Source organism: Ascaphus truei, chromosome 2 (assembly GCF_040206685.1).
Source record: "Ascaphus truei isolate aAscTru1 chromosome 2, aAscTru1.hap1, whole genome shotgun sequence".
NCBI classification, from domain to species: Eukaryota; Metazoa; Chordata; class Amphibia; order Anura; family Ascaphidae; genus Ascaphus; species Ascaphus truei.
The window spans coordinates 352,410,287-352,423,530 of record NC_134484.1 but is presented as its reverse complement, the minus strand read 5'-3'; the positions used below and the strand labels follow the sequence as shown (position 1 = coordinate 352,423,530).

At 45.0% G+C, this 13,244-nt stretch overlaps 1 protein-coding gene across 1 annotated transcript in view; it reads right to left on the bottom strand.

Annotated features, from left to right (window-relative positions):
* The window catches only part of CHN2 (chimerin 2), a 356,799-nt gene that overhangs the window by 27,710 nt on the left and 315,845 nt on the right, over positions 1 to 13,244 (bottom strand). Inside the window, 1 exon segment of the mRNA XM_075586857.1 lies at positions 2,713 to 2,886. Coding sequence (XP_075442972.1) covers positions 2,713 to 2,886 — 174 coding nt within the window.

Sequence of the window (13,244 nt, the reverse complement as noted above, 5' to 3'; positions counted from 1 at the left end):
TCTTGGTATAGTAATCGCTTAATTGGGAGTGAACACATTTTCCAGGACTTTGGATAGTATCGGGAGAAGAGAGATTTGCCTGTAGTTTGAGACTGTTTTTGTCCCCACTTTTGAAGATTGGGACAACTCTGGCAGTTTTCCAGATCTTAGGGATATGGCCTTGTAAGAGACGTGTGCAGAGGTACGCAATGGAGACCGTTTAAAGTGAAACGAAAATTAGGCTTTATTGCGCCTGTCCCTTTAATACAGCAAAACATTCAAAATAAGCTAAAGAAAACCTACTCCACTTTGGAGAATATCTATACATGTAGTCAAGCCCTCTCTAACTGGGTGGTTAGCTAAGCTAATTACCAGCCCCAAACACATTATATATATATATATATATATATATATATATATATATATAATCTAAAAAGAGAAAAAGACACAGGTGCACACCTAGTGTATTATCGTAAAAAACAATGTTTATGGGACATACAATTCAGACAATTGCCCACTCACAAAAATAGCAAGAAATCAAGCGTGTATGAGAATAATCTCAATCACCAACTGCGCGGTCCTTCCACTGCACCTCAGTAACCCAGCGTTCTCCGACGTCACCTCTCCACACTCCGCGGAAGCGGAACCTGGCGCCTCTGCACCCGGAAGTGATACCCTCCGGATACCAGCAGTTCAAATGTCCATGCGGACAATGGTGTAGCTGGATCACTGGGACCTCCAACGCTCATACACAGCCTCTGAGTCCTTAGCTCTGTGAGTGTACGACACAATTTAGTCACGCCCTACGCGTTTCGTCATAACAATGACTTCATCAGGGGTGACCTGTTAAGTATTACCTCCCAGTATATATAGGGGAAGAAACGCTAATTAATTAGTCATGCACATATGAAATATATCCAGAACAATTTAACATAATACATTTAATTGGATGAGAGCCTGGTATGAAACTAGTTAATACACAATCAAAAGAAAAATAGTTAGAAAGCCACTCAGAGAATCATAGATTGCAGCATATTTAAAACTATTAGTTATTAATGTATATTTTTTATATTTTATACGTATAAAGTTATTCTAAATTTTTAAAATAAACATTAAATTCCATTTGTCCAAATATAATATATTTCTATATAAGGCCACTCAACTGCATACAAAGATTCCCTTTATTAGTGCATAACCACATAAATATAATGAACACTTGGCATTAAATATCCAGGAAACCGAAAAACCACAGAAAAATATTACCATGCAGTAAATTATTAGCTGCATTGCATTGTATGAATGAGTACCTAATTTGCATAGTATTAATCCAATCCCTAATGGATATCATTATGGTCACTGACTATGAAACAATAATTCAATTTGACAAATGTTTGACAAATGTTAATTACCTAAAGACATACCATATAAATAACTGATGATATGGGTATACATGATAATACACATATAGACACATATAATCATATGAATAAACATGTACTGATCAAATAGATGAATATATACTAAATAAATATATCCTAGATATATTTATTTAACCCAATTTTAATTTTATTATTCATTTTATTATTAGATTTGGCAGACCAAATATCAAGAATCAAGAGGAGCCAGAGGAGAGCAGAATAATCTGCAACTGATGGATGGAAGCAAGGACAGAAGAAACCAGGCCAATAGTGCCCACATATATTGAATGTTGGTATATGACCAACCATGTTCTGTATGATGTTAGTAAATAATAAATAATAAATGTGTTCGTGTTTATTTTACTTTGTGCATATATTATAAAGATTCTAAATAAATAGTGAGTTTTTATTATTTCCTCAATATCTATTTGACCTAAGTGATGCTAATCCTTTTTTGTGTATATAGTGATGTCAAATATTCAGTGTTCAATAATAGTTATAGTGATATTTGAAAGATAATATAACTAAAAATATAAAAATCATAACCTGATCTTGGATAGAGCCGAAACACCCGGAAAGTGAGTCTCAGTGGCTCACAATGACCAGACTGCAGAACCACTGTCCAGAGGGAACGCATGTCTGCATTCATACCTGCCAGGTGATTTATACTATGGTGCTGACATCAATATGGTCATTGTGTCCTCTGGGTTGCATAGTGCCCAAAATATATATCCAGTAAGTTTCCCCGGTACACAATTTTTTGAATCGGTCACCCCCCATAATGGATAAGGGGATAGACTCAATCCCCATGATGGATAAAGATTTGGAGTCTTTTTGATGACTGGTACAGAAATGGCGAGAGAGGCTGTGCGTTTGGCAACCATGGATTACATTTCTGCGGTGTATATATATATATATATATATACATACATATATACATACACAAATGATCATCATGGGACAGGGATGGTAATGGACTGAATTCCAAGGGAAAGTGCAAGCAAAATGATAACAAAACAAAAGAAAAAAAGACTAACCATAGAATAGACTAACCATAGAATAAGGGCTTCTATACTCCCAAAATCAATGGGTATAATTCCCGGAGTCATCAAAGTGTGATCTGCTGCAACGCGGTTAAATCTGTGATATCTGCTTTTAATGTCAATGGCAGATATCGTCGATTCAGGCTCAATACAGTGGATCGCACTTTGACGACTCCTGCAGCAAAGTCTGCTAAAATAAATAAACAAGGATGCCTAAAATAAAAGAAAATTGAAAAAAAAAACATACAAAAAGATAAGACATGTTTCCATACCTCTTGTTTCGATCTCTCGAATGCACATGTCCACAACCATTGGCCTGGGTGTATTGTGTGCCTTCACCAGGGTGGTAAGGTCGCAGCTGTATACTTTCTTGATACGCTTGAGGTCTGGCTGGCAGTCACTGGGCACGTATTTGGAACACTGCTTATGTACATTCAGTCCACAGTCTGCAAAGAAACAGATCAACAAAATTAAAAGATGCGGCACAAATACTGTAGGCTTTTTCATTTCAGCTAATTATTTTAACACAATTTTAAAAGATAGCATTTTGCTCACAACCCCCCCAAACAAAATTCCTTCATTCCTAAAAAGTGTAGATCTCACTTTATTGTTATTATTACTACCAAGATTTTACCCACTATACATGTAGCCAGCCCCCTCTGAGGACTACTAGTTAATGTAAGGGGTGAATGGCATTACATAGTTACATAGTAGATGAGGTTGAAAAGAGACATACTGTACGTTCATCAAGTTCAACCTATGCTACATTTATTAATGGGTTAACAGTGTGGGTTCACTCAGGTAACTACCCTTCCAATCATGTGGGGTAGAATGAATATGCAGAACGGATAGCCACTCCATAAGGAGACAGAAAGATATACAGTATATAGCTCCACCCGATGTTCTAGAAGCAGGTTCCTTGAAGTTTCAGTTAGAGGGCCTCACCGTGAGTCATGTATACTATATATGTTTAAGCGTATAGTTATGTGTATCAAGGATTTTCTGTCACCATTTCTTGTTAGTTTAAGGAAACAACCCTATTTCATTTGTGCCCATAGTAATGGCACAAGATTGTTCTCATGCAGGAAGAGGAGTAAGCATGAGCACAGCGGGGAGTTCTCAGAGTAGAAACTCTGGAGCATAGTCGGATCGGCCCCACCGAAAGGTCTTTAGTAAACTACCGACCCGATAAGTATGGATGAAGAATGCTGTACAGTGAAATAGGATAATGATCCCAGACAGTAGTGTGTGCCCTCCAACATGGGCCCACCAGATATAGGGCTTTATAGACGCTACGCAGGAGGTTGCCTCCAACATGGGCCCACCAGATATAGGGCTTTATAGACGCTACGCAGGAGGTTGCCAATCTAACCAATACTAAGGGAAACAAGCATAATTACCTCCCCAGCATAGGAGTGAGAGCTACCCGGGGAAGATGCACAGAGTAACAATATTTTTTTGCTACCAGTTAAATGTCCGAAGTGAAGCCTGGCTTTTGTATGGCGAGCATTATAAACGGATGTAAATAAAGCTCCTGTTTGTAATATTAAAAGTTCCTGGCGCCCATCCTTATTCTATCTGCATATTCACGCCCAGCCTGCAACAACCCAGAACAGGTATGAGAGACCAAGCAATGCCATGTACATTATACAGTCTGAAAAGGGGAGAACTGGAGGAGCACTACTATTAGTATCAAAAAGTAGTGAAGAGAAAGGTGCCATAAAAACTATTTATTGGTCATGGAAAAAAGGGGCACAGGAGAGCCCCACCAACGTTTCACGCTTCACAGAGCGCTTGGTACACTATAGGGTGTTATTATATTCAATTGTCCTGGTACTATTGTTTACCACAGCATCACTTACCAGTGAGCTTATTATCCAGGATTGCAACCCAGTACCTGTCTTCTATCAAGCTAATGTTTAGGGGTCCTCCCCATAAGTATCCGGTTATTCATATATCTACCCATCTCACTGTTGTGAAGTCTATAGCACTACGCATTCACACGGTCTGTACAGTATACAGTCTATCTGATGTAAACTCCTTTACAGCCGGGCAAGGAGGGTACACACATTTCACTGCCCTTGATTTACTTTGGTGCTGGTAAACATAACAGGCTTTTTGTTGTTCTTCTGGCTTGCATGGTACTACCCCAAGCCTACTTATTATTCTAAATATTGTATGTGAACCACAGGAAGAACACATGAATTATGAAGGAGTATGCTTGTTAAACATGGTTTGACTTTGCGTATCTCACCCTTGGGAAAAAAACAGGTGTTGAAACAGATTGGTAATCTTTCCTTCTTAAAAGCTGGGAAGGGATGTCTCCAGGACACAGCTAAGGGGAAGCAAGTATCTTATACACCGCATGGTAATGGGCAGAGCTCATCTCCCCTGAAATCATGTAAGGCTTTAGCCTCTTCATTATTCCTTGCTCTAAAGAACACTTGTGATAGTCATTGAGATCAGAGCATTGCTAACAGTTCTCTAGCGTTAGGAATAACCCCTATGTATGAAAAGCGGCTTACAGTACTTATCTATTCTACCACAAATAGTGACCAGACAAGAAATGTTTTCTAGTAATTAAACAAAAGAATGTGGTGCGAGGCAATTTTTGTGGGGGCACCTGTTTGTAGAGATTCACACGACAATCCATATAGTGGTTATGAAATTATTAGGAATGAGGCCGAAATACAGAAAATGCATTTTTACCACATTTCTTTATTTAAAGCTCAGTTATTTATTGTAGTTTTAATATAAATTATGTTTTCTTTACTACTGGAGTAATGTGAACAAAAATTCTTAGAAGTGGCAATTTGTGCTACTTAAATTAAAAGCAAGTTGTAAGAAATGCTTATACGCTTTGTGCAGTGATTAACGCAATTCCACTCATGTCAAATACTCCAGTGGTATCTCCTTATATTTATTATAGTGTGTTTTGCATATTGATTTAAAAAAAGCCTCTTTTCTCCCTGTAATAAAGTAATTATTTTGTAATGTATAGGATTTTCTTTTATGTTTTACCCTTTTATTTTAAGAAGCTGTTCTGCATTTTATTGTAATTGTATGTTTCTTGTAATACCTTTTCTGTAACCTAAGAACTGTATATATATATATATATATATATATATATATATATATATATATATATAACTGAAAATCTTGGTTGTGAGTATCTGGAGACAATTTCATTGGTCCGTCGGTCCGCCCGCCCTCCCACGGCTCTCATTGGCCGGTGTGTCTCGCCCCCCGTGTGTCCCGCCCCCCATGGCTCTCATTGGCCAGTGCGCTCTAACCCAGGGGTCACCAACCCCCAGCCACACTGCTGCTGCTGCCTCCCGCCCCCCACGGCTATCATTGGCCACTACGCTCTAACCCAGGGGTCGCCAACCCACGGCCGCACTGCTGCCTGAGGTGAGGAAATGCTCCTTGGTGCTGGTGGCGCCGGCTGTTGCTGCTGCTGCTGCTGCTGCTGCTGCTGGGGGCTTAACTGAGACGTGTGAGTATTGCCCCCCAGCTCTATTTTGCCCCCCCCAGCTCTGTTTTGCCCCCCCCAGCTCTGTTTTGCCCCCCACCGATCCGTTTTGCCCCCTAGCTCTGTTTTGCCCCCCCCAGCTCCATTTTGCCCCCCCAGCTCCGTTTTGCCCCCCCCCAGCTCAGTTTTTGCCCCTCCCCAACAGCTCCGTTTTGGATCCCACCAGCTCTGTTTTAGACCCCAATCAGACCCATTTTTGCCCCCCCCCAGCTCCATTTTTGCCCCCCCAGCTCCATTTTTGCCCCCCCCCCCAAACACACAGTGACACACACAGTGACAGACACACTGACACACAGTGACAGACACAGTGACACCCCTGCCTTTACCCCCCACCCCTGCCTTTCCCATCCCCCCACCCTTGCCTTCCCCCCGCTCCTGCTTTCCCCCCACCTTTCCCCACCCCCTGCCTTCCCCTCCCTCCCCCTGCCTTCCCCCCCTGCCTATCCCCCTGCCTTCCCCCCCCACCCTGCCTTTTACCCCCCCGCCCCTGCCTTTCCCCCCCTGCCTTCCCCCCACCACCCCTGCCTTTTACCCCCTGCCCCTGCCTTTTACCCCCACCCCTGCCTTTTACCCCCTGCCTTCCCCCCCTTGCCTTCCCCCCCACCTGTTTCCCCCACCCCCCTGACTTCCCCCCCACCTGCCTTTCCCCACCCCCCTGACTTCCCCCCCTGCCTCTCCCTCCCTGCCTTTTACCCCCCCACCCCTGCCTTTTACCCCCCCTGCTCCTGCCTTTTACCGCCCCTGCCTTTTCCCCCTGCCTTCCCTCCACACCCCTGAATTTTCCCCCTGCCTTCCCTTCCCCCCCTCCCCACGCCTTAATCCCCCCACCCCCGCCTTCCCCCCCTACCCCCGCCTTCCCCCCCACCCCTGAATTTTCCCCCTGCCTTCCATCCCCCCTCCTCGCGCCTTCAACCCCCACCCCCGCCTTCCCCCCCCCACCCCCGCCTTCCGCCCCTACCCCCGCCCCCCATCTCCCGCCCCACCTCAGCCTCCCCCCACCCCCGCCTTCACCCCCCACCTTCATCCCCCACCTTCATCCCCCACCTCCCCCTGCCATACCCCCCCCACCCCCACCTCCCACACCCAACCCCTGCCTTCCCCCCCTCCCCCTGCCTTCCCCCCCACCCCGCCTCCCCACCCCGCCTCCCCTCCAACCCCTGCCTTACCCCCTGCAACCCCGCCCCTGCCTTCCCCCACCCCTGCTTCCCCCCCCATGCCTCTGCGTTCCCCCCCCATGCCCCTGCCTTCCCCCTCCCCTTCCCACCTCCCCGCCCCTGCCTTTCTGCGCCCCACATTCGCCGCCCGCACTCAACAGACACCTGCCGCCTCTCACCCACCCGCCACACACCTGCCGCCTCTCACCCACCCCACACACTCGACACACACCTGCCGCCTCCCGCCCCAAGCACCGACATCACTGACCAGCCGCCGCACCCACTCACCACCCACCCGGCGCCTCCCGCCTCACACCCACCCGCCGCACTCACACCCCTACACACCGACATCATTGACCAGCCGCCGCCCGCACTCACCAGACACCTGCCGCCTAACACCCACTCACACCCTAGCGGGAGCCTCACCCAAAGCCACTACTCAATACCCACCCGCCACCCGTACTGAACACCCACACCCTAGTGGGACACACACCTCACATTTTTACATCATTTATGTCACCAAAATATACATTGTACTGTGGTGTGTTTACAATAAACCATTTTTAAACAACATCGTATTACATTTTCTTCCATGTTTCTTTTCAACATCATTATACAACCTTTCCACCAAATAGTCAACCTATTGTTCCCCTATTTATACATAATACTACCTATTACAGATTTACATCCCGGGCAACGCCGGGTATATCAGCTAATATATATATATATATATATATATATATATATATATATATATATATATATATATATAGTGAATAAATGAGAACAAGGCACTCCGTCAGGTAGATATTGGTGGGTGCAAATCCTATATAAATCAAATAGGCTATACGATACCGTTTGAGCGGACCGAAACGTTGGTTTATATGTCACACTAAATACAATTTTTTTTTGACTACTTTCTGGAGTGCTGCCTCTGATATTCGCTCAAACGGTATCGTATAGCCTATATATATATATATATATATATATATATATATATATATATATATATATATAAATATTTAATAAGTAATACTATGGACTCTGCATTAACTATTGCACGCTCTGGGGAGAGTATTTACGATTTGGACACATTTTGCTACACTGATTTTGGTGTGTTAAAGTGCATAGCTTTTTATAATAAACAGGGACTTGGGGCCCTGGCAAATATACATTTTACATCTTATATTGTTTGCATACCCCAGGTGGTGGCAGTTGATAGATATGATTTGCAATTGAGTGAGGGGTTAATATTAACTCACTGGAGGTACCTTGCGGAGGAGAAAGCTGAGTCGGCTAGAGTAGCCATGTGTATTAACCCTGGTTGCATATCTAAGTCACGTGTTCACTTGTGTGCTGTTCATGGTGGTGGTATATTGGGATGGATTTAGAAGAGATATAACTCATTTGAGGGACCTTTGCGGAGGTGGAAAGTGGGGCAGCTTGCGGGTTGTGTATTAATCCTTGATCGGGTAGAGGAGATATTGTCCATTTGATGGACCTTTGTGGAGGTGAAAAGTGGGAACGCTTGCTAACGTCAGTATTAACCCTTGTCCCGTATGCAGGTCGCGTGCTCGCAGAGTGCAGTACGTGACAACATATATTAATTAATGGAATCCAACAATCATAATGCCGACTACAGTACCTGTTATCAAGGTTGTGCTGTGCTTGGTTAAAGTAGACAGCAACTAGTATTACATATTATTATGTTAACACTTGAGCAATAATTAGCTTCTTCTCTGCTGAATAGACCAAAAAAGTATTGCAGAGAAGTCTGCTAATAACAGTTGCACATCAAACCATAACATGATGGCATCCTAGCTATCAACACATCTTTATGTTGGTGTATTAAAGTAATTTATAGCACAGCACAAACATTCATACAATAGAATTCTGCTACTGTATGCAAAGACAATCAAGGTAAGGAAGCAGAGTGGGACATTTACAGTGTCTCAAATGGATGGTTGGGTGACTAGTTCCTCTAACTGAACCCCAAAAATATAATAGGACAAAGAGGCAAAATGAAAAAAAAATAATGTTCTGTAGAGGCTGTGCAAAATAATCCCCCCATAGACAAAAGAGAAACAGATTAAATGAATGTTTTGGAGATAAAAGTGACTGAATTGCTCAAGATGAAAAGCATACTAAATCTTAAGGGTTGTGTTATGGGCAATGGGAAAAAAAAACAGAAAGTATTAATGGTCAGCTAGAGTAATGCACCAAATTGACTAATGTAAAATTGATAGTCTTAGCGATATAAGGTGGGTGGTGCAAGACTGTGAATGGTTAAGTGAAAATCAAAACACAATGGAGGGTACATAAAAGTGTATACTTCAAAAGAAATCACCACCTGTGTAAACCATAGCATTTACGTTAATAAATCATTTACAACATGTATCACTGTGATTAGAGTTAAACAGTAATTAAAAAGTAATTGGTTCGTGACTGTGGGAGAAAGAAAAAGGGGAGTAAGCACAGATCACTGAGGTTCAAAATAAATGAAGATACAGGATACTAGTAATCACCTTAATAGAGGTGTGTACTCCCTGCCCATAATTTTACAGCTATAAGCGTGCTAACGGGGTGACAGGCACAACAGTGTTGTTCATACAGAGATTTCCTTCGTGTAAGTCACCGAGTATGTGGTTAATGGTCACTAGATGTATATGATGGAATAATCTTCATATGCAGGTAAGTAAAGACATAATTGGACTTATGTGAGGACAGAGCAACTCATTGAGGGCTCTGTCCTGTAATATATCGTCCAAAAACAGTGAACCGAACGCTTAATAAAACTGCAGTGGTGATAGAATCTGACAGCAGGTGGACCAGGCAGCAAATACAGGCTATATCTTAAATTAAGATAAATACAATTGTAGCAATAAAAGTATAACGCAATATCAATGGTCAGATTTGCTATAAAGTTGTCACTCTGTTCTGCCCGCAGACCAGACTAACCCCCAATACTGAGGTGGAGAGTGAGTAACCACGCACCCACAGTAGTGAGAGCGCGCCCGGAGTGTGGATTGGGTAGCGTGGCCAAGGCCAGGGGTACCAGGGCTGGTAGTTTTACTTGCCAGATCAGGGCGTAGAGAAGGTGCCGTAGTAGGGTCCGAAGCCAAGGGTCGAGGGTAACAGAGTTCCGGGAAGTAGAGGTCCAAGTGCCGGGTTCGAGGGGTCCGAGAGGTAAGCGTGGTATAGGTCGTGGAGCCAGAGTGGGTAGGAAGACAAGCCGGTTTGGTAACAGAGTTGAAACAGAGAGAGAGTTAGGCACAGTATCCAACAGCACTAGGCAGATGAACTATGCAGAGCGAGGTTGGAGAGGCATCACAGGAGTAATAAAGTGAGGAGGACAAATCGGAGGAAGGGGCAGAGCAGAGGCGAGCCCAGGAGCCCTTCGTGATAGGGCAGGGGTTAATGGCTTGGTTTGCTGCAGGTGAACAGTAGAAGGGCGTGAGACTGAGAGCTGGGACGGCCGGGGGCGAGCTACACGGTCGGTGCAGTGAATAAATTAAGTTGAGAGGCGCGCGCCCTGTAAGGGAAGTGGGCGCGCGTCCAGCAGTAGCGTCGGTGGCGTGCGTGAGAGCCGCGGGGGGCGGTGGAACGGCCCGCGATGCAGAGCAGGGGCGGAGGAGACCGCAGCCAGCAGAACAGGTAGGGAAGGGCAGCGCCAAGGGCGGCGTGTGCCCTGATTCCTGACAAAAGTATGCAGTAGCCGCCAGAATGTGATGCAGTGGTGTAGCCAACAGCCCCCACGTTCACAGTGGAGCCGGTAGCAGGGCGTATTGCCACAAGTGAAAGATAGAATCACAGTGAACACAGCAACTATCGCCGGCTGAGGAGGGGCTATTAATCACTAACCTCACTTAAATATCCCACTTGCTAAGCCCTACACTTCTGGATGGTCCGCGTGTTCCCTCTAACACAGACCCATAGCGGTGTCTGCTGACGTCACTTTACCTGCCCGACGCACGTTTCCCTCCTGTTATGGAGCTTCGTCAGGGTAGTTTGAGTGCGGCGCCGCAGCGGAGTTTAAAAAGGAAGCCGTTCCCATGGAGGAGATCCGACTCATAAGTATAGCGCATGTGCAGTGGAGCATTGCCACATGACTTCATGTGGGCGATCATTGCGCAGGCGTATGGGAGGAGAGGGTAAACAACCGGTTTCCATGGAGCAGCTAATCAACTGGGACTGCCTGACAGCAGAGAGTAGAAGACATAAATCACTTAGATGGGTCACATAAATGAAATATGAATATACAGATGTGATACATCGTGATTAAAGAGACAGTGAAGATAATATTAGTAAGCTGATATAATGAATACAGCAGACACGTAACCAAGTAAAATCAATCAGATCTGGCTATGCGGTCACACCATGGTACGTGGAATACCACATACGTAGGCTTTCTGTAGGGGGTAAATAACAGACTCTAGGAGAGAAGGAGGTATACAGTAGCTATTGATGCAAAGACAGTGAGGCCGATTTTAATCAATAAAGGGGTAAATGTAAATGCCTAATTAGGGCTGCCGGTCTTAAGTTTATAAATCCACTCCGCCTATATGCAGAGTAGTATTTTGTCAATGTCGCCCCCTAAAGGTGATATATGCCCATAAGAGAGGCAACTTGCATGCCCATCATGTTTCTGATTAATGTGTCTTGCGACAGAAGTGTCTAGTGTATGTTTAACCGAGTTCACATGGTCCAAAATACGTTGATGTAGCCGTCTTGTCGACATATTTTTTGCCGCAAGTACATGAAATTAGGTAGATGACATTAACAGTGTGGCAATTGATGAATGTATCAACTGTGAATTGTCAACTGTTGTCATGATTATGAAACGTTTTGGAGGGGGACACATTTTCAAGCTTTGCAGCCTTGGCATTTATACATTCCTTGACTGGGGAGGTAAGCCAATTGGTTGGTCTGGATCGCTGCTGGTGACTATGGACTACGTAAGTTTTTGGGCCGTCTACTCATAATTGCTGGGGTAGGACCTAGAACTTCTTTGAGGTCACTGTCGTTGAAGAGAAGATGCCAGTGTTTGGAGAAAATCCTTATGCATCGGATAGTCTTGTTCATTTTTTTTTGGTGGGGGGGGGGGGTTGTTTGACAGTAGTGAGTCCCTATCACTGTTTAGTGCTTGGTTATATGATCTTTTGAGAGCATTGAGGCTGTATCCACATGCTAGAAAATGGTCCCACAGGTCTTTAGATTGAGTTTGAAACTGTTTAACTCTAATTACTGTGATACATGTTTAAATTGATTTATTAAATGCTATATTATACTATATTAGTGAAAGCACTGTATGCTGTCTGGATGTCCGGTGTCCCTAGGGGAAATCTCATTGGTCCCTTGGGCCGCCCGCCCCCGCACACCTCTCATTGGCCTGAGGCGGAGTGACGGGACACACACACACACTAGGTAGGGGGGTGTTACATACATTAGCTTGGGGCGCGCCCCCTTGGGGGGCACACGATTATGTAGGGGGGCGCGAGCAGCTTGCAGGGAAACCTGGGGGCGCTCCGTGCTGCTGCTTCTATGTCTGTGTCTTGCAGAGGGGGCGGGGCCAGAAGCTCCGTGCTGCTGCTTCTATGTCTGTGTCTTCTATGTCTCTGCCCTTTGCCCCCCCTCCCTGCCCTTTGCCCCCCCTGCCCTTTGCCCCCCCCCTCCCTGCCCTTTGCCCCCCCCTCCCTGCCCTTTGCCCCCTCTGCCCTTTGCCCCCCCCTCCCTGCCCTTTGCCCCCCCCCTTCCACTCCATGCCCCCCCCCCCCCTTCCACTCCATGCCCCCTGCCCTTCCACGCCCGGGCAACGCCGGGTATATCAGCAGTGTTTTATACAAGTGATTTTGTTCTGGAACAAGATTACACATTTCTGTCTCCCTTTGCAGTTTTGACTATTTCTGTCTCCCTAGTTTAGCTGCTTGTTAGTTCCCCTGTTTCAGCAGCTAGCTGCATGTGTAAAGATACATTATTGACACTTTCCCTCTTTACACAGCCACCAGTTGGTTGCCCTGGCAACCTCCCATTCTCATTACCATGAGTTTGGTTTAGCCTTGTTGTCCCCCTGCCCATTTCTGTTTATGGAATGGTCATTTGACTCTTCCTGCTTGTCACA